The sequence below is a fragment of the Nestor notabilis genome, unplaced genomic scaffold (assembly GCF_000696875.1).
Source record: "Nestor notabilis isolate BGI_N333 unplaced genomic scaffold, ASM69687v1 scaffold5205, whole genome shotgun sequence".
Classification (NCBI taxonomy): Eukaryota; Metazoa; Chordata; class Aves; order Psittaciformes; family Psittacidae; genus Nestor; species Nestor notabilis.
In genome coordinates, this window is record NW_009927797.1 from 56,168 (window position 1) to 75,760 (window position 19,593).

The window sequence follows — 19,593 nt, forward strand, 5'->3', positions numbered from 1 at the left end:
AAGAGGAAATGATGCCAATAATGGGTGAAATTGGAGAAAGTCCAGCTCATGTTAAAGAACAAGAAAATTATTTTAAAAGTTTTCTACCCAAACAGCTTATAGGGATAGTCAAACCTGCATCAACTGAGATTTTTAAGAACTTGTTAAATGTTTTTGAACATATATTTGTCTAATTGATCCTGTTTTAGAACAGAAGGATGGATTATCTACTTTTTTCAGTTGTGTTTATGTTGTTACATTAGTCTTAGCTTAATATTTTTACCTTGCTGTTGAAAGAATTCTCACATATTTTTTTCATTTTTAGACACAGACATCAGTGAGTCTGGTATTTCCGTTAGAAGCACTGGTTCAGCTGCTTCTATGACCAGCCAAGGTGAGCGAAAGAGGAGGACACTTCCACAGCTTCCCAAAGAGGAGAAAGTGAATGAAAGCTCAAAAGCAAAACCCACATCTCATCAGAGATCAGAAATAGGTGAAAAGCAAGACACTGAACTTCAGGAGAAGGAAACTCCAGCTCGTCCCTCAGATGCCGATAGCAGAAGTATAGCCAAGTCAAGCAGAACAATGAATGGTCTTTCACCCAAACCTACTGGAGACAAAGTTTTTTCTTTCCCCAGCTCTTCCAGTAAAGAGAGAGTTGAAACTGGCAGAGAAACTTCTGTGGTGAAACAAGCTTTAGCAAAAATTCAACAACAAGAAAGAAAGGAACAAGGACACTGGACACCCACAAAATTATCCTCTACAAAACCTGCTGCAAACCAAGTTGAGAAAGGTAGGGAGGAGAAGACTATGTCACCCAAAACTTCAGGTAATCAAGACAAAACTCTTGGACATGTTACAGATAAGGCAGAAATGAAGTTGGTGCAGAGTGAGGGAAAAAGAAGAAAAAATGAGGAAACTATTAAAGGACAAACTCCTAAACCATCTGGAGGAGAAAAAAAGGAATCTTCAAAACCATTAGTGAGGCAAGGTAGCTTTACTATAGATAAGCCTAGCACAAATATACCTATAGAACTTATTCCTCACATTAATAAGCAAAGTGGATCTGCTGCCCCTTTAGCATCTGCAAACAGGATACGTGACAGAAGTGACTCAATGGACACCGATTCCAGTCTAGATACAACACTCATTTTAAAAGACACAGAAGCTGTAATGGCTTTCCTTGAAGCTAAATTGCGTGAAGAGAATAAAACTGACGAAGGTCCAGAAACTCCAAGCTACAACAGAGATAATTCCATATCGCCAGAATCTGACGTAGATACAGCCAGCACGATCAGTCTTGTTACTGGTGACTCTGAAAGGAAATCCACGCAGAAGCGCAAGACCTTTACAACCTTATACAAGGATAGATGCTCCTCTGGTTCTCCTTCAAAGGATGTTTTAAAATCGTCTGCAACAAGTGCCAGAGAAAAGATGGAAAAGAAAACTAAAAGTCGATCTTCAGATGGTGGCTCTAGAGCTGATGCTCGCAGAGCTGTGCAGTCCAGTGGAAGAATGAGACAACCATCAGTAGATTTGACAGATGATGACCAAACATCTAGCGTACCTCATTCTGCCATTTCTGACATCTTATCATCTGACCAGGAAACCTACTCTGGCAAATCACATGGAAGAGTTCCTTTTGCCTCAGCAGACGAACTTTTACATTCCAAGATGGAAGGAAAGTCAGCTAAATCAAAAACTTCTGTTGCACTTGGGCAGTCTAGTAAATCTACCACTCTTCCAAGACCTCGTCCTACAAGGACTTCTCTTTTGCGCAGAGCACGGCTTGGTGAAGCCTCCGATAGTGAGCTTGCTGATGCTGATAAGGCCTCAGTGGCTTCTGAAGTGTCCACTACAAGTTCTACATCAAAACCTCCGTCAGGGAGGAGAAATATTTCCAGAATAGACTTACTTGCTCAACCCCGCAGAAATCGACTTGGCTCTTTATCAGCACGTAGTGATTCTGAAGCAACAATAACTAGAAGCACTGCCTCATCTCGTACCCCAGAAGCTATTATCAGAAGTAGTGCAAGGCTAGCATCAGCAGGAGATAGTAGTAAAGTTTCTGCTAGAACTCGAGCCAATAGCATTTCTCGACTATCAGATTCAAAATCCAAATCTCTGGCTTCAGCTCATAATTCTCCCTCAGGTACGTGATGTTATTTGAACTAGTTTTGTACAATATTTTATTTCATATGGGGATTTTTTTATTATTATTATTTTATTAAGTAGCAGTTCTTAAGAAATATTTGTTGAGTTTTGGCTGATGGAGACTTTCTCCTTGGAGTAAGAGACTTTCTTGGCAGGGCTTGTGGACAGTTCTCATTTAAAATTTAAAAACAAGAAACTGCAATTCTTTTATCTTTGGTTATTGTTTTAAGCTTCTAACCAGTAAAAAAAGAATTGCATTGAAGCATTTAGATGTGGCAGCATTAGTACAAAACCAGAGCAGAGATCTCTTAAGTCACAGTAGTAGAAGTTTAGAACTACATAGAAGGTGCAATATTTATTTCTAAGATAGGTTTGTGAATATGCTGAACAGCAGATGTTTCCTGAGGTATCCATAGAACACTTGTAATTTATAATTTAAGGTTAGCTTCCAGAACTACAGAAGTGAGAATTGTTCGGTAAGAATAATAAGGAAGATACAGAAAAAATGAACACAAACATTACCTAAATACCGTAAAGTTAAGTAATTTATATGAAAATGTTTGCCATGCCTTGGAGTAGTTTCTATTCTCTGTTCCAAATCTTGACGATTTTTAATTTCATCATGATTTCCAAATCATATTGATCTTCTTTTGTGTGGTAGTTCCTTTACTGTAATATTATCTCATGTATGGAAGGAAAAATCTGTGCAGTTGATTAATTTTAACTACTCTACTGTTAGAAGTGAACATAATACTTTTAGTGCAAGCACTGTGAAAGAGCACCAGCTTTTTTGCAACAGCAATATTAAATCAACCAAAACTAAAATGAGTTAATTTTAAATAAGTGAACTTTCATGTGGAATGAATATCTAAAATTGATGACCTCTTGCTTTTTGCTTGACTTTATTTGAAGCTGATTCACAATCTAAGAAAAGTATAAATAGAATAGCTTCCAGTGTTGTGTGTTGCTACTGAGTTTATATATTGCCCTTTATTCCTTCCCATTCAGACTTGATATAAACATCTGTGATAAATTTCCCACAGTCCTACAGCCCTTTTGCTGCTTATATATCATAAATGTACCTTCTCAGGATTCTCAGCAGTGTTCGTTCTCTGGCTAGGTATCTTTTGGCTGTTTCATTAGCTGAATAGAAATTTCTGTAGAGATACTAATGAGGTGTTCACTGAACTATAAACTTGAATCTGTTTAATATTACAACAGGTGTCTACAAAGATACAAAAAAAAATAAAGTGAAACTTCAGAGAAAAACTCAGTACAGTACATGCTACTTTTCCAATGATGTCTTACAAAGACCGAGCTTTTGTAAGACATCATTTGAAAAATAGCATGTTCTCAATTTTAATTAACTTTTTAAATTGATGTGTGCAGCCTGAAAGGGTGGCAACGTTAGGTCAGGGAAGACTGTCAGTTAAGACTGCTTCTATTTGTTTAGCAATTAACACTAGTTCACATCATGATAGTTGGTGTCACTTCGCTGCTGCTTATGTTTTTCACAAAACTATATATGGAATTTGAGTTTTGTGTCCATGTGAACTATTGCATTCTTCCTAAATTTTTCTCAGGTTGCTGCATTGAAATGGTTCACTGCTCCTGTTCAAGGGAGCAGGTGTATCTTCCTTTTCCCACTCTATTAGGCTATCACAGTCACCTTTGTTAAACGTTCCTTTCATTTACGTGCATTACACAAATTTTACTGTAGCTTGTATAAAATACTCTGTTGCCAGGAAAGAAAAGATACTATCTTCTCTTGAGCTACCCCAACATAGAAAGCTAGGTATTTTTAAAAGACTGTTCTTAGAAAAATCTACAGTAGAAATAACTTCTGTCATTAAAAGCATCATCAGTGTACATATCAAAATCAGGGAGAAGCCTGTATCGGTGTAAAGGTGGAAAAAATATGAAAACAGTTAATAAGGCAGTCAGATACTTTCAAAACAAAATCATGGCATAATAAATCAATCAAGTCTTGTTACTAAGTAAAGAATGTTTTTACTACAGTTTAGGATTTGGAGTTCTGGATTTTGCCTGTATCAGTAAGGTGATTGTATAATTTTTTTTACTGGTCTGTTTAAGAGTAGACATTAGGAAAATCTGAAGTGCTTTAAAAGCGGCATAGTCTTCTAGTATGTGTAGGAGTGCATGTATATGTATATATCTCCTATTATATATAGGCTACTTGTCAGTCATTTTCCCTTTAGCATCTTATAAAATGATGCTAATAACTACCCAACACATCAAGCTACTAATAATATTATTTATTTTATCCTTACATAAACATATTTAAAATATATTTTAATGGAACATATTAATTCTATGCAATATATAAAAATAGAATGTAGCAGAAGCTTTTCAATCCAAAGCATATAATTCCTGAATTTAATTTTGTTTCTAGAAATGTCAACAATTCACTTAATTTTAGCACTTTCGGAAATTACTAATGAAGTACCTGATGGAAGTGCTTCAACTGTTTGAATATGTTTTACTTCAGGCACATTTAATCAAGGCATAACAGTGATGCACTTTCTTCTCTGCTTGGACCTAGAAAGAGTAGAAAATGAATTATCATTACCAAGATAGGATTTGTTGTTTTTTTCTTTTCTTTTGCCAGAAGCCTGGTTGCTGTTGTCTTCTTAACAGAGACCAGTTAACATTGCGACACTGTAGATCACTAACCATTGGCAGCAGAATCCTGCTTCTTAAATCCAGTCTATCAAAGAGAAAATTATTTCCACATTTCCCAAATCTTTTTGAATGTTCAGACATACATGCCTGTAAAACAGGGGCAAAAAAAGGCATGGTCACTGGATTTTTTTTTATTGTCGTGTACTTCATGTGGATGAATTGCAACATAATAGCATTCAAATTGTCAGAGGTTTTTTTTTTTAATCCTTGATACAGTTAAGTATTGCTTCCTTTTAAATGAGAGAGCAAGCAGATAAATGGAATGTTTTGGATGAGAATTATCTGCACTAAAGTAATTACGAGGGTGTTTCAGTGGTAGGAGGCCTGGTAACTGACAACACTGTGAAGACACATGAAGCAGAATTAGGAATTTCTTACCACAAGCAATAAAAGATCTAATCAAGGCTGAATCATCAAATAGTAGAGTGTGATCAATAAAAAAAAGAGAAGACCAAAGACCTTTTTTCACAAATGCAGAGGAAAATTGAAGTTGATGTTACAGAAGGAGCTGTTTATTGGGAAAATTAATAACAGGATCAGACCTAGTACAAAAGTGCAACTGTAAAATTAAGCAGTGAGTCAGAGTAGAGAGATCTTGAACAACTAGTTGTGTTCAGCAGCTTTGCTGGCTTGCTGACCTAAATGTCATTGCAGATAAGTTGATCAAAGCTGGGGGGAGTGCGGGGGAAGAAAAAGAAAAAAACATTGAACATGGAGAGAAAACAACCTCTATTCCAGGATCTTTGAAAAGGATGAACCTTGAGAAGGCCAGTGCATCAGTGAGTGTATTATGAGAGAGATCCTTAATGAAGTCTGTCCTCAGGTCTTAAGTGTCCTGATTATGCTCTCCAAATCATAAAAATTGGGAATTTAAGATGCTGTGAACACATTATGCTTCTTCTAGAGTAGTCCCCAAATTAGGTTGGTCTGGTGATTACTTTAGCCAGAGGTTTGGAGGGTTTTTTAATTACTGGTACTGATACTCACAGTCTTTGCTGTCTAAGATAACTAATTGCATGATAGCTTTCAGAAATCAGCATAAGCTACAATGACATATTGGGGCTGCATAATTTAGAAATAGTATTAAAAGCATATACATGCAAATATATTGCTAGCTTAATGGGAAACATGCTTGGATATTGCTTGTAATGAGTTGTACAACTTTGAGATTTTTACTGTTAAGCTTACAGTAACTTTTTCCCTATATTAATGAGAAACTCATTGATAATATATAAACAAACAACATTTTAAGGCCTTAAAATATAATAACCTTAAAAAATGTAGAGGGGTTTTATGATACTATGAAGACAATTCTTATTGATGTTATTTCAGTTAGTGTCTCTGAAATGTTTAAGCTTTCACAAAATTTCATGGTTTTGATTGAATGTATACTTTAAGAATCTTTTCCTAAAAAGTGTGGGTGGAAAAGCGGACCTAAGATTGATCTCATCAATATAGGTTTTTTTTTAAGCAAATGCTTCTAATCTGAATGTTTTAATACGAATTAACATGATAAAACGCTATTTTGTACACAGAGAAATCCAAGCTTCTCCCAGACCCAGATCCTGATGTTGAAACTTACAGTGGTAGAGTACTAGAAATCAAATCTGTTTCTGATATTTCACTTCTCATTCAGTTTTTAGTTTTTAAATATATGATGACATATGCTCATTGTACAGTGCTGAGTTGCTGGACTAGCTCACTTGAGAGATTTTAAGATAAATTTTGTATTTAATTTGATGCATATAATTTGAACTGGGGCAAAGAATTTAAATAAAAAATTATGCTAAAATGTGGGCCCAACTCATAAACTCTTTGGACTTCGGTCACGCATTGCTTGCATGCCGTTGGTGGGGAAATGTGCTTTTTCTGCTTATGTTCTACTTCCCTAAGATCAAAACAAGTTTGAAACCTCTAAAAGGAGAAGAGTAAGTGACTGGAGAGACATTTTTATTTTCTTTAATAAAGTTATTAAAAAAATTAGTAGATTTGGACTTGGTTTGAAGCCCACATTTAAACATGAAGAAAATTACAGCAGTATATCTTTGCTTTCAGTGATTAAAAATGTATTATTTATATGAGGGAAGGGATGTAAGCTTATACACCAAGGTAATTTTTCTACACAGATCTTTTCTCAACCAAAAATTACTTTCACTATTTGTTACATAAATTCATAGTGATGTATGCTTTGTTTATAATGTTTTTTTAAAATGTTTCAGGAGGAATCATTATTACTTCTTGCATTTTTTGTTATACTAAGCCCAATATACATAACTTGAATCTGTTCTTCTTAAATTACCAAAAGATGATCACATACTTTTCAAAACTTCTGCAGTAATTATAGAGCCTCATAAATGTCAGTGAATATGGGGGATAAGTCCCCTGCAAGAATTTAGCAAGTTGTCATGATGAGAATTCCTTTACACTTAGTGCTATCTCTTCCTGCTGGGAATGTTTGAGGACAGAATATCTGAAATGCATTTTCTACACTTTAGTACTTCACAGGGGTACAATAGCCTCCTATTTAGTTTCAGTTCTCTTGCACTTCAGGCTGTCTTCAGGCAACATGGCTGTACATGCTTTATGTGCTACATGTGAGAATATATGGTTTTTCTCTGAGGCTGCTGTTTTTATAGATGTGTTGCTGATTTTTATAACACTTAATTTAAACGTATTCTTTTCTGTACTAAATGCATCATCTAGGATATATATGCTTTCCTTAAGTAAGCGTTAATTCCAGGCTTGGTGCCAGCTCCATCCTTCCTTCATGTCTCTTCATTTTTTTTGTGTATCATGTAAACCATGAATGAAACTCGGGGGAAAAAAATCTGCAGAAAAAGTGCAATCTGACTATATACTTAAACGTTAATGAATTGGGCCCTTGTTTTGTAATACAGTTTGCTTGACCTCATACAGTTACTGGCTTTTACATCTTAATTTCACTCATCATTATACAAAGAGCATCCGTTTTACGTTTCTATTAATACTTATTATTTAACACAAATTTTGTAGCTTTCTTTTTAAGATGTAGTAAATAAACCTTTTGTGAGGTATCTGGGGATTGATAATGAATAGTTGTGTACTTCTGTGATGTTACTAAAATAATACTGTTTTTTCTTATTAAAGTTGCAATAATAATTCTTTTTTAACAATTAAACTAATTTAGTAAGTGCAAGATGGAGGCGCTTTCCTACAGATTATGCTTCCACCTCAGAAGATGAATTTGGATCAAACCGTAATTCCCCTAAACATACCCGTCTACGTACCTCTCCAGCCCTGAAAACCACACGACTGCAGAGCACTGGGACAGCAGCTCAAAGTAGCAATACATTCAAGCATAGAATAAAGGAACAGGAAGACTATATTCGTGACTGGACTGCCCACCGAGAAGAAATAGCAAGGTTAGTTTTGAAGGAGTGCCTCTAAAATGACAAAGATTTGTACCCAACCGGTTATACAGGTACATATAGAGGAGAAAGACAGCTAATGGATTTTCTGTACCACTCTACTTACTGTTCTTATTCTCTAAGTGAATGGGTAATTTAAAGTTCTTCTTACGAGACTGGCAGACAGACACTCACGTTACCAGCACATTCTTTCTAATGGAAAATATTAGTCACTTCTGACTTCTGATAGCCAGATCCCAGAAAATGAACTTCTGATTACATTAGTGGGACTTGCAGAAGTACTCTGTGGTAATGGTGTATTTCCCAAGGTTGAAGTATATCTGATTTTGTACTACCCTTACATTCATATTGAGGTAAGATTTCAGATCAATGCATATGTGACAGAGAGGAGAAAGTGATTTTGGCAGTGTGAGAGACCATGTTCTCATTTTAATTTTTTATGTAGACGTTATTTCATGATAGATATTTTCAGATTTAAATCATATGTATCAAAAAGTAATTTCTTTCATTGCAAGTCCCTGAGATGAGTATAGCAATTCCTCCATTATTGCTAATAGCACTCTGCTTCAAGTGAACCAAAGAAACATTCTGCATTCTGGTAATCCATTATTCCCATGTCATGCAATAACCAGGCAGTGAAAGCTTCCAATAGCTTGCAGTAGATAAATAAAACTATGTAAATATATGAATGTTATCCTAAACTTAGATGCCAGTGTTCAGGTTCTGAAGTTTTTAACGGAAAAGTGGTTTCCTTTTAAAATTAATACATCTGTGGTGTCACATGTCACAGATGTGAAGCATTGCATTTTGCTTAGTATGATTGATTTTTCTTTTGTTTCCTCTTCTTGTTACTATTTTTCAACATTTATTTTTCCAATATTGCCTGTGCAAAAGGAAAATAAGTAAGGGAATCTGATAGCACCTTGATAAATCATGAAATAAACATCTTCAAAGCATCTTCCTAAAACGTATCTAGAGTTAGAGATGGATCTAGGGAGGAATGTGTGTATCTGGGGAAAAAAACTATACCCATAGCATATTACTTTTTCCTTATAAAAATTGCTGCTGAACCTCTACTTCAGTGAAACTTCTAGGTACATTTTGCTCATCTAGGAGAGATTGATGCTGGATGCAATTGACTATCTGGTCTAAACTTACTTGATTATTAGGTGTGCAGGGCTTTTTTTCCCTTTGCATTTCTTACCATTTTCTTCATTTAGACACTGGTTTTAAATTTGCCTTAAAGGTCATGTACTTACGTTGCCTTTTTTACCTTCTTTATTTCCAGTGGAAGTGGGTAGAGGCTCAAATTGGTATTGCCCGATTTGTGATTATGTATAGAAATTTCACATGAACTGCGTTAAATGAGCATATATTAGGTTAAGAAAGCTAGCACTCAGCAGTTGAGAAGTGCCAGGCTACTGTCATCTATTGTCACTGCTTAAAATGCCGGTTTCCTTGGTTAGCTGCTGCTGAGCCCCCCTATTCTAGGTCACTAGTTGATGCTTTCTGTGCCTCCGTATCTCTTTGTACTGATTCAAAATATTGCTCCTCTGGCTTTTAAGTTTAACTTTTGTCCTCGTCTCTGCTCCCTTTGCCCTTGCTAACTGTAGTCTACCCTATATTATTGTCTCCCTCGTAGGGGTTTTTTTCCATCCCAGCCCTTAGTCCAGCCTCTGTGATCAGAGTCCCTTCAACTCAGTTTAGAGTTTTTAAGAAAGGAATAGACAGTTGTACATTCTCACTAAAATGGATTTATTTTGTTGATGATGAATAACTGATTAGGTTAGGCATGTGTAAAGATAAATATTTCATAAAACAAATGTGGAATGACAAATACCTCATTGCATCCATGTACCATCATATTGCATTTTAACTGGTCTTCCAAGATTTACCCAGTTCGCACTTTTCACAGAGTCTACAATTTACAGATGTTAATTAAATTGAAAATTGGAAAGTGGTGTTTGTAAAAGCTTAATGGAATAATTAAATTTTATTTAAAACTACTTTCGCCTGGAGGATACACCCTCAGAATAACAGGAGCTTCACATATACTTAAGGATTTTAAAGTATGATTACAAAATAAACTGACTCAATGTAGGAAGTGTGACGTAGTAAAGTAAGCATAAAAATGGTTTTGGTAATCCAGCAGTTCAGAACTATTACGGGTATCTTAAAAGTATTCCTATTTCATTGTGTTTTTTCTAATACTATGGATGTTCTTTCAGTGCAGGTAAGAACTAGAATTCCAGGCTGTTGAAAAAGATGGTCATGCTTTCGCCATCCCAAGCCCCATGTTCTCACCTTTTCCCTTGCGTTGAAAACTCTGTCTGTTCCTTACATAATTGTGTAGCTGCAGGAGCTGTTCAGTGAGTGGATCTAATAGCAACATTTCCTGGAGCAGGGTAGCAGTGCTTAGGGAATTTGAGTTTTATTTTAGTTTTGCCTCCCTGAGTTAATTTGCCTTGTATGAGTGCTAGGTCTGATGCAGGAAGCACTAGAAATCTGCAAGGCAACCTACTGTTGCAGGAGAGTAAATAGTGTGTTACCTACAGCCTAAGTCTCCTGTTCTTGATTATACAAACCATACTCCTTAAGCAATACTTTCTGTTTCTAAATTTTAATGTAGAATTACTTGAAAACTTCATTTACGAAAAGTTAGGCCCAACTCTTAGATGGTCTTTAATTTTTTTTTACATAGTGCTTTTCGTTTAGTGCTCTATATTGTTTCTGTACAGAAACATTAAGGACTGACTATAGCTTACTATCAAACTGAGACTAATTCCAGATTTTGTTCACTCAACTAATACTTGAGTATGATGATGGTCTAACAAGTTGCTTGCTATCCATATTAGAGTCGTTTATTATGGTATTTTCAGGATTTATTTAAATTCATTTTTATGTATACATCTGACATTTTATGTAATTTCGTTTGCTTGGTAAGAACTTGGTTGAAGTGGCTGTGGCACGTTGAAGCATTGCTGATTTGTGTGGAGACTTACGTCTTAGCTGATTGATAGTACTTCTCATTATGGTGCTTAATGACATTTGTCTTCTTGAGGATATACTGATAATTGAAATTTCCTGGGTTTTATTTTCTTAACAACTATTCATTAAATACCAAAATTTGTCACAAATGTGATTATTAGCAACTTGTGTGTTTAAGAAAAAAAGTTATATGGTTGTGTAAAAAAAAAAAAAATAAAAAAGAAGGGAGTAGGTGCTCTGGTATCTCTACTACTTATTATATTAGCTCAGACCTTGGAGTTTTAATGGTATGTATAACAAGAACATGAAATATAGATTAAAATTGAACCAAAAGATGTAGTAATAATAGGCACTTTCCATATTTTAATTTATTAAAATGAGCAATTGACTTGGTTTCTGCTTTTGTGTTCTAGTCTTTGATAGTTTGAATTCAGAAATACAGTGAGGAGTGGTAACGGGTAATTGCTGCATGTTCTTCCAAAGCCTTATCCCAATTATGTGTATATCTGAGCTGCACAAGATGGCGTATTTTTGCAGATTGCTGATGGTTAGCCACAAAATCTAGTGTTCGAGCTTGGCTGGAAATTACGTTTGCCTTTCTGGTTTAAATTCTGCTCACTGTCTTAAACTATGTTTAGGTCAGTGATGTCCATTCTTTTTGACTTGAAGACAAAGTGAAAATAAAGAGCAGAAAGAAGCTCACCTTTAACTAGCACTGGCCAGCACAGTGTGCATCACTGTCACATGGCTGCGCAATTCCTTTCACTTAAGTGGTGGGTGCTTTTGTTCACAGAGTCCTTGGTGGTGCAGAGTTAGCACTGTTGACTTCTGTGCCTTCAGTCGTCTCAGAAGTGTGAAAGGGGATCACTTTGTGGGCTGCTCTGAATTCTTAGGTCTTCTGAACTGCTTGATCCAAGGTGGAGATTCAGGACGCCATATTTAGTAGGGGGCTTTTAGCTTTTTTCTTCGTGGTGGGCTTTTTTTTCCCCCTCCTTTTTTTGGATGTCCTGGGGAGCAGTAGCATAAGCAGAGCTAGGCAAGCTTCCTTCCTATTCTGAGCAGAATACAGAGCAGAGCAATTTTTTGATGTGGTGAATCAGAAGTAAAGAACTCATTAGCTGACAATTCAGATGTAATTGTGTAGTGCTAGCATATCCAGGGGTTTCACAGACATATTCTGTTTTTCCAACTAGAAAGCTTGTCTTGACTAAAGTTGAAGCTTTAGGGTACTGCTCTGGAATTTCAGATATGCAAGCAGCTTGATCCGAGTGAGGTGAGGGGCTGCTAGATAATCAAAGGTCCTGAGGAAGTTCTTTGTAAGTAAGTAAACTGAGGTATAAATTAAATGTGTTCTGGACATTTCAGATTTACTGCATGTACACAGATCATCTGTGCAGTATTTTCAGCCTGTTTGCAGTGCATCTCGTGTCAGATTTAGTGCATGTTGCACACAACTCTACCTGGGAATCCTAGAAAGAAAACAAGGGTGCCCTGTCTTTTGAGACTGCCTTCTACATCCTTTGTATAGAAAGGAGTGTTATTAAAAGCTTCAGTTAAAAAATTGCTTTCACAGTTCTACCAATAAACTTTCAGTTTAGTAGGGCATACACATTTTCATAACACAGTTGTCAGGAACTAGAACTATAAGCTCAAAGGTTGCAGGTTGGGTTCTACTGGTCCAGAAGCGTTTGTAGGGAAGAATGTAACACTCTCTTTATTACTAGGATCAGTCAAGATCTGGCTCTCATCGCACGGGAAATCAACGATGTAGCAGGAGAGATAGATTCAGTGACTTCATCAGGCACTGCCCCCAGTACCACAGTAAGCACTGCTGCCACCACCCCTGGCTCTGCCATAGACACTAGAGAAGAGGTAGGAGATCTTCATGGAGAAATGCATAAGGTTCTTCCTTTTCTTTATTTCTTTTGCTTTTAGCATTTTGCATAGCCTTTTTTGAGTTATTTCCACTCAACCCGTCTGCATGATCCCTACATTGTTTTTTGCTTTAAAGTTCCTTTGCATTCCAAGCAACAACCTAGAAATTATTCTATAAACACAGCCTGTCAAAAGACTGCATACTATCTGTCTGTCTCTTTTTTTCCACAAAACATAGGACAAGATAGTTACTTGTTTCTTGCTTGTCTGTAGCCTTAGATACCATTGGAAAGTATCTAAGTGCATTTGAAGATACAAGTGTGTATGCACAAATTATATATACATGTATGCATTTAATACTTTGCATAGCTATTAAAAACAAAAAAGTCCCTTTTTTCACAGGTGACAAAAATTTCATCTTCTGAACACTGAAAGACTTACGTACCATCAGTTAGCAATAACTTTAGATTTTCTTTCTTGATAACATTGTCAAAAACTGCCTTAAAATAAGTTTGCCTTGTGCTCTAATAATTCTAATTTTCTTTCACTATTCTGGTATGCTGTTCTGTGAATATATTGACTAACTTGTTCTAGTAATCATCACAGGTCTAATGCTGGTAAATATGCTAAGCTGAATTTAAATCATTGCCTTCTACCATATTACAATTCACCCTAATATGTTATAAATGTTTACTGCATTTTTTTCTTCGTAGTATTCCTTTCAAAATGTGTTTATTCATTTTTGTGAGCATAAAGTTTGTTAACATACTAGTTTACTGTGTATAGTATAATACTGTCTTTTTCTGTGGAAAAAAAGATATAAACAGTGATAAGAAACCTGTGAGTTGGGAATTGAAATTATAACTGCACTCACATTCTCATGGACTTAAGGCTAAACTTCAAGGAAGTGCTTATTTTCTCAGATCCAGTTAGATCACTCTGAATTTTATATTACTAAATAATTATTTTCGTCTTTAAAAAGTATTGTACAGTATGTACATACTGCAGGTGGCAGTATCTGCTTTAAGTAGGTATAGGCGTTTCTGTAACACTAGACTAAACTGGGAAAAAAATCTGAAATTTGATAGCACTGTACTTAATTCCACAAATGTATTCCATTAATTGAAGGAATAAATTATTCAATGCCAATTTATAGGTAACTGTTATGTTACCTGACCATAAGCAAAGTTTCTGTGGCTGGTATTTGGAGGAAAAAAATAGTTCATTTTTACCAGGTATTGTTACATGAGTGATGCATCATTTTATGCTATACAAGACAAGAGAATGATTTTTATTTGATGGGCTTCGTGTAAATCATTTCAGAAAGGAAAGAATATTAATCTGATTTTTGCATGTATCCAGTAGTTTTCATAAATGGCATTTTTCTTTTACTCCCCAGTTGGTTGACCGAGTATTTGATGAAAGTCTCAATTTTAGAAAAATCCCTCCACTAGTGCATTCCAAACCACCAGAGGGGAATGGTCGGCCTAATGATGCCGGACCTCAGCTAACAGGCACCCTTGATCCCCCCAAAATTACCCGGAGAAGGACTTGGAGCAGAGATGAAGTGAGTACACAATTGGATTCTCTCTATTACTGTGTCTATTTCAAACTTTTACAATTCCCTTCCCACTTAGTATTCTAGGCAATATCCTTTCTTTCCTACCTGTAGCAGGTGGAAAAAGAATATATTTGTGTATTATTTAATTTGCAAAATGTTGACATGTAATTGGTTTGTATATGCTGCTAATTAGGAAACAAGTCATTTTTTTTAAAGCTAAAAAATATTTCAATATTTATAGATTTGTTTGTATTCTCATTAAATTAACAGTATACTTTTTTATTCAAAACTTATTGCAGGTTATGGGGGACAGTTTGCTCTTGTCCTCAGTCTTCCAATTTTCTCGCAAGATAAGACAATCCATAGACAAAACAGCTGGCAAGATCAGGTGGGTTTGTAAAATTATTGTTATTACTGAAAATGTCTGCTCTCATCAACAGTCCTGCTAGTAGAAGAGATATGTATAAACAGATAGTATTTAGGAGCAACTTGTGATTTAAAAAAGCAATGTTACCTATGGTTTTTATTAGCATTCAGAAAGATTTGGGATAAATAGTTTTCCATTATTGCTTTAGTCTTTTTCACATTATATAAAGGTAAATATCAGCAAAGTTTACATGGACAGAACAATATTCATCATACTTCCAACAGAGGAGCTGTTCCAACACATGCAAATACTGAGCAAAATCTACATGACCTCTATGCGAGTCTTAATAAAACTCCCTTTCTTAAAAGTAAGGTTAAAATGTTGCTGAACTGTAAAACTGGCCCTGTACACTGCCAAGCTGTAGTGATCAACCGTTTTGGGAAGAAAAAAAGATTGGGACAGAGGAGAGCAGTTTCAGCAAATCCTTCTGAAAAAGAACTCACACAGGAGACAGTGTAGTCACTATTGAGTTCCAAATCTAAAACAACAGATGTAACTATGCGTTATTTTTAATTGAAAATTCCTGCTTAGATAGTTAGATTCCTGCATAAAATGTCATAGTAGCTAACAGGAAGTATAGACGTGTCATAAATGAAAGTTCCATTTAACTTGAATGAGTGAGTGTACCACCGTTTGGTGACCACTTTGGTTAACAAGAATAAATGAAAATTCTAAAAACAAAGTTGAGCGTTTTATAATTCACGTGTCCTTCTACATGTCTTTTTGCAGTTGATCATTTCCAAATAGGATACATTCAAAATAAGAAAGTCATAGGGCTGAATGTCATGTATATTTTTCTGAATGTGAGAAAATATTAGGTCTGTAATTGTCAATTTATCTAGGAAGAGTCAGATATTGAAATCTTACGTGGGTGACAGATTAATCACCAAATCACAGATTTATTTCAGCATAGGGCGATGTAACTTAGTAGAAGTAGCAAAATACTATCATATCTGAAGATTGTATTCTCATGGAGTAACAAAAAAGCCTTGTCCATAGAAATCAAGAAGGAAAAAAACGGTCTGTATGAATCAGTACAAACTGTAGATTATCTGCCATTTCTAGTCCTGCTGTTTCTAGTAAGAAAATTATCACTGAGTGAAGAATCAAGTCTTTAAAACCTGGAGCCCCTTCTTACTATTTCTCTTCTAAGTGGTTTTGTGTGGGTTTTTGTTTGGTTTTTTTCCACTGGTGGTTACAGGTAACACTTGTGAGTACCTTATTTCTGCTGTCTTGGAACATGGTCAGGGACTGACATTCATCCAACTTCTCTTTTTCCAACTCACCATTTTGGGCTGCAGGATTATAATACTGGAAATACACCCATTGCTGCCTTTCCCTCTTTGGTTTCCCCAGATACATTCTTTTATGATTCATACTATTTATTTAAATATCCTTAAACAAAGGAGACACGAATGTCTTTTGCTATGTAAATTTCAGATTAAAATGAGTTTGTGAAATTCAGGTGTACAATACTGTTACTTTCAAAAGCTATGCCAAATTAACACAGTTCAACTTTATTATGCAGAATTTATTACAAATTATGCAGACGTTAATAACTTGTTCAAGTTTAATCAACCTCTAAGTACATGCTATCGTTTACTTTAATAGCTGATCTCAAAAACTGAACAAATAAATACAGGTGAAGTGGTACTTAAACATGACCATTTTTGGAAGTCATTCTAAAAGGCATTTGAAATTTGGAAATAGAAATGAAATACTACATTAAATTTTGTTTTGAGCATAATTCTTTGGGAAAATACAGTGACATCCATAAGGAACTCTGCTTACCAATGTATTTTTTTTTCCTTTTAAAGCTGCATCATTGGAACAAGAATCTTGCTTATTGACTGACTTATTTGTCGTAGGCGTCCAGGATGATAGGTATCTTAAAATGCCTCAGAAGAAGTAGATAGTAGATACTCTACTTTTTTTGTTGTTCTGATTTTTCTTGGTAGTTGTCGGTTTCGGACCTGTAAATATGTTGCTAGCACAGATCTAGTTTACTTAATGTAAAAAACTGAGTACAGTATAGTGATTTAAAACAAACTTATGTATGTGAATTCATTCTGAGAAAAGCATGTAACTGTAAAATCAAGTCTTACATGGTTTTGATTGATTTTCTGAGCTTAAAAGGTAAGTCAGCTACATTATAATGAATGTAATAATGATGTGATTGTACATGATGTTAAAAATGTAAACATACCTATAAAATCTATTTTTATAGATTTATATAATCTATATAAATTTTATATAGATTTAAGAACAGGGGCATTGCTTATTTCTATCAAAATATAGTGGAGAAACTTTCATTAAGCAATTATTTAATGTATTCCCCAGAGCTGTGATCAAAACTTCTTTTTCCTGCTATTCAGAACATCATACTATGAATAACATCATATTATTCAAACAATAATATGTTCTATGAATAATATGATGTTAATTGAACAATATGATGTTATTCATATGATGAATAATATGATGTTATTCGTAATGTCATTAGTATTTTGAATCAGAAAAACAACAGTAGTTTTAGGATTTTTTTATTTTTTTTTAGAAGGGGTATAAAACAGGACCTATTAAAAATTTTTACCTTAGCTTTCTTTTCATGTACATGAGTTCAACCAGCTGTGTTGACCATGCTTCTGTCCCTTTTACTGGAGTTAAGCCAGTTAAAATTTCTTCCCAGGACAGATATGGTGAGAATCAATTAGCATTTGTCAAGCTAGCAGTCGTGTATGTTTTGTCAGAGTACTTGAACCTGAAGGGAGGGGAGAAATTTTTAGAGGCATCAATAAGAGTAAGCCAGTAAGCCTGTGTTATAAAAGTCTTCTCTCAAATTATATTGTTCACCAACATAAGCCTCTCCCCAGAGCAGAGGCCATATAGGGCAGTTATGCTCCCTATGAATTGCATCATGCATGTTAAAAATTGCAGCCTTCCTATCTGGGTCCAAGTGGAGAGAAATGTGCTTCCTCTGAATGTGAGAACTCTTCTTTCTGTAATATTTGAGTTGTGATAGCTAGCTTTACAAAAAGACACATTTCTCTTTAGCTAAAGTACTAAAAACATAAATATTTTTAGTCATTCTTGAGAAGCAGAACTATCAGAAATTAAAATGAGCCAAAATCAATCAGGAAAATAAATTAGTATGGCCAAAAGGAAAGATATATCTTTCTGCTTGACTAGTTTCTTCCCCGCTTCTTTACTGCCATTTCTATTTTATAGTTTATAGATAATGTTCCAAGTTCCACTAAGTTCTGTCATCATTCCTACCTTATATTAAGAAATAGGATTGAGAGAAGCTTTTGATACTGTATTCCTCAGCTAGATTCTCCCGGTGCTAGCAAAACTGGATTTTTATTTTTATCCCTATGTCCTTGCACTTCAAGTGCCTGGTTCTTCCTTTCACCAAGTCCTTTGTATATTTGTAATTTTCTTCAGGATATTGCTTGGGTATTACTAAGTTGCTTTTGTATTATTTTGTTTTATTCATTACTTTGTATAATCAGTTATGTTCTTATCTGCTGGTGTACACAAAACTGCATTGTATTTAAAAATTCTGCAGCATTCTTGCCATGTATAATATAACCTGTTCTTTGCTGGCTGAATATTGTTGCAGGTTCCCAGGAAGCTGGTATGCAATTTGTTTGCGTTTCTGTCTTTTATATGTTATAACGGGTTTTCAGGAATTTTCAGAGGTTATGGAGGGACGAGATAAGTAGGTTTTGCAATGAGAAGACCTGCGTGGTCTTCAGTGCTCTACAATGTGAATGAAGTGTTATTGGCTTGCTTGTAGCAGCCAAGTACCTCTTCAGTCAGGCAAAATCTAGGCAAAGCATTCAAGTCAGTGTAGGTACTACTTGTCAGTCTCTGCAGTTTGCTGTGCATCCAGCAAAGTGCAGTGAAATTAAAATGGGGTCTGAGCACAAGAAAATAAGGAGTTCACGTAGATTTGCCCCAGAAAGTAGGAAGAGGTTAGAGCACAAGGCAGCAATCCTTTATAAATGCATTCTTTTAATACAAAGAATATGGTTTGATTAGAAGGAGGAAGAGAGAAGGAAACAGAGATTAAGAGCCCCAGGAGGTTAAAATGTACTAAATGAAGAATTGAGAAAAATGTTGTAAAAAGCAAATAGGCGTCCTAAAAATATAGCAAACCCAAACTGGCCTGTCCAAAGTATAGTCAAAATAATATGTTTAAAATTATTAATTACTGCTTTCATTTTTCTTTATTTTTTTCCTTTTTTAATAAAATGACCTATGAAATGATAAGCTTTCAAATTGTAAAAGAAAAGTAAGAACAGTATTTCTAAAAGCGAGTAAGGCTGAAAAATACCACATACACAAGCAAATGCACTAATCACATCATAAAGGTAGAAGAATTTCAATATAATTATGGGCAAGAGGTAAATGAAAAAAACATGCAATGTCAAAATAACATTTATTTTTCTACTAGTGATGTTCACTGCTGAATAAAGCCTTATTTTCTGTTCCGG

The 19,593-nt window shown here is 35.1% G+C and overlaps 1 protein-coding gene across 3 annotated transcripts in view; it reads left to right on the forward strand.

Annotated features, from left to right (window-relative positions):
• Window positions 1-19,593, forward strand: part of CEP170 (centrosomal protein 170kDa) — a 72,692-nt gene that overhangs the window by 47,570 nt on the left and 5,529 nt on the right. For 2 of the 3 annotated variants that reach the window (XM_010014213.1, XM_010014214.1), the window contains exons 12-16: window positions 305-2,131; window positions 8,003-8,237; window positions 12,956-13,103; window positions 14,506-14,673; window positions 14,967-15,055. In XM_010014213.1, coding sequence (XP_010012515.1) covers window positions 305-2,131; window positions 8,003-8,237; window positions 12,956-13,103; window positions 14,506-14,673; window positions 14,967-15,055 — 2,467 coding nt within the window. Of the gene's footprint in view, window positions 1-304; window positions 2,132-8,002; window positions 8,238-12,955; window positions 13,134-14,505; window positions 14,674-14,966; window positions 15,056-19,593 lie in introns of all 3 variants that reach the window. The other variant, XM_010014215.1, reaches the window with a different exon arrangement.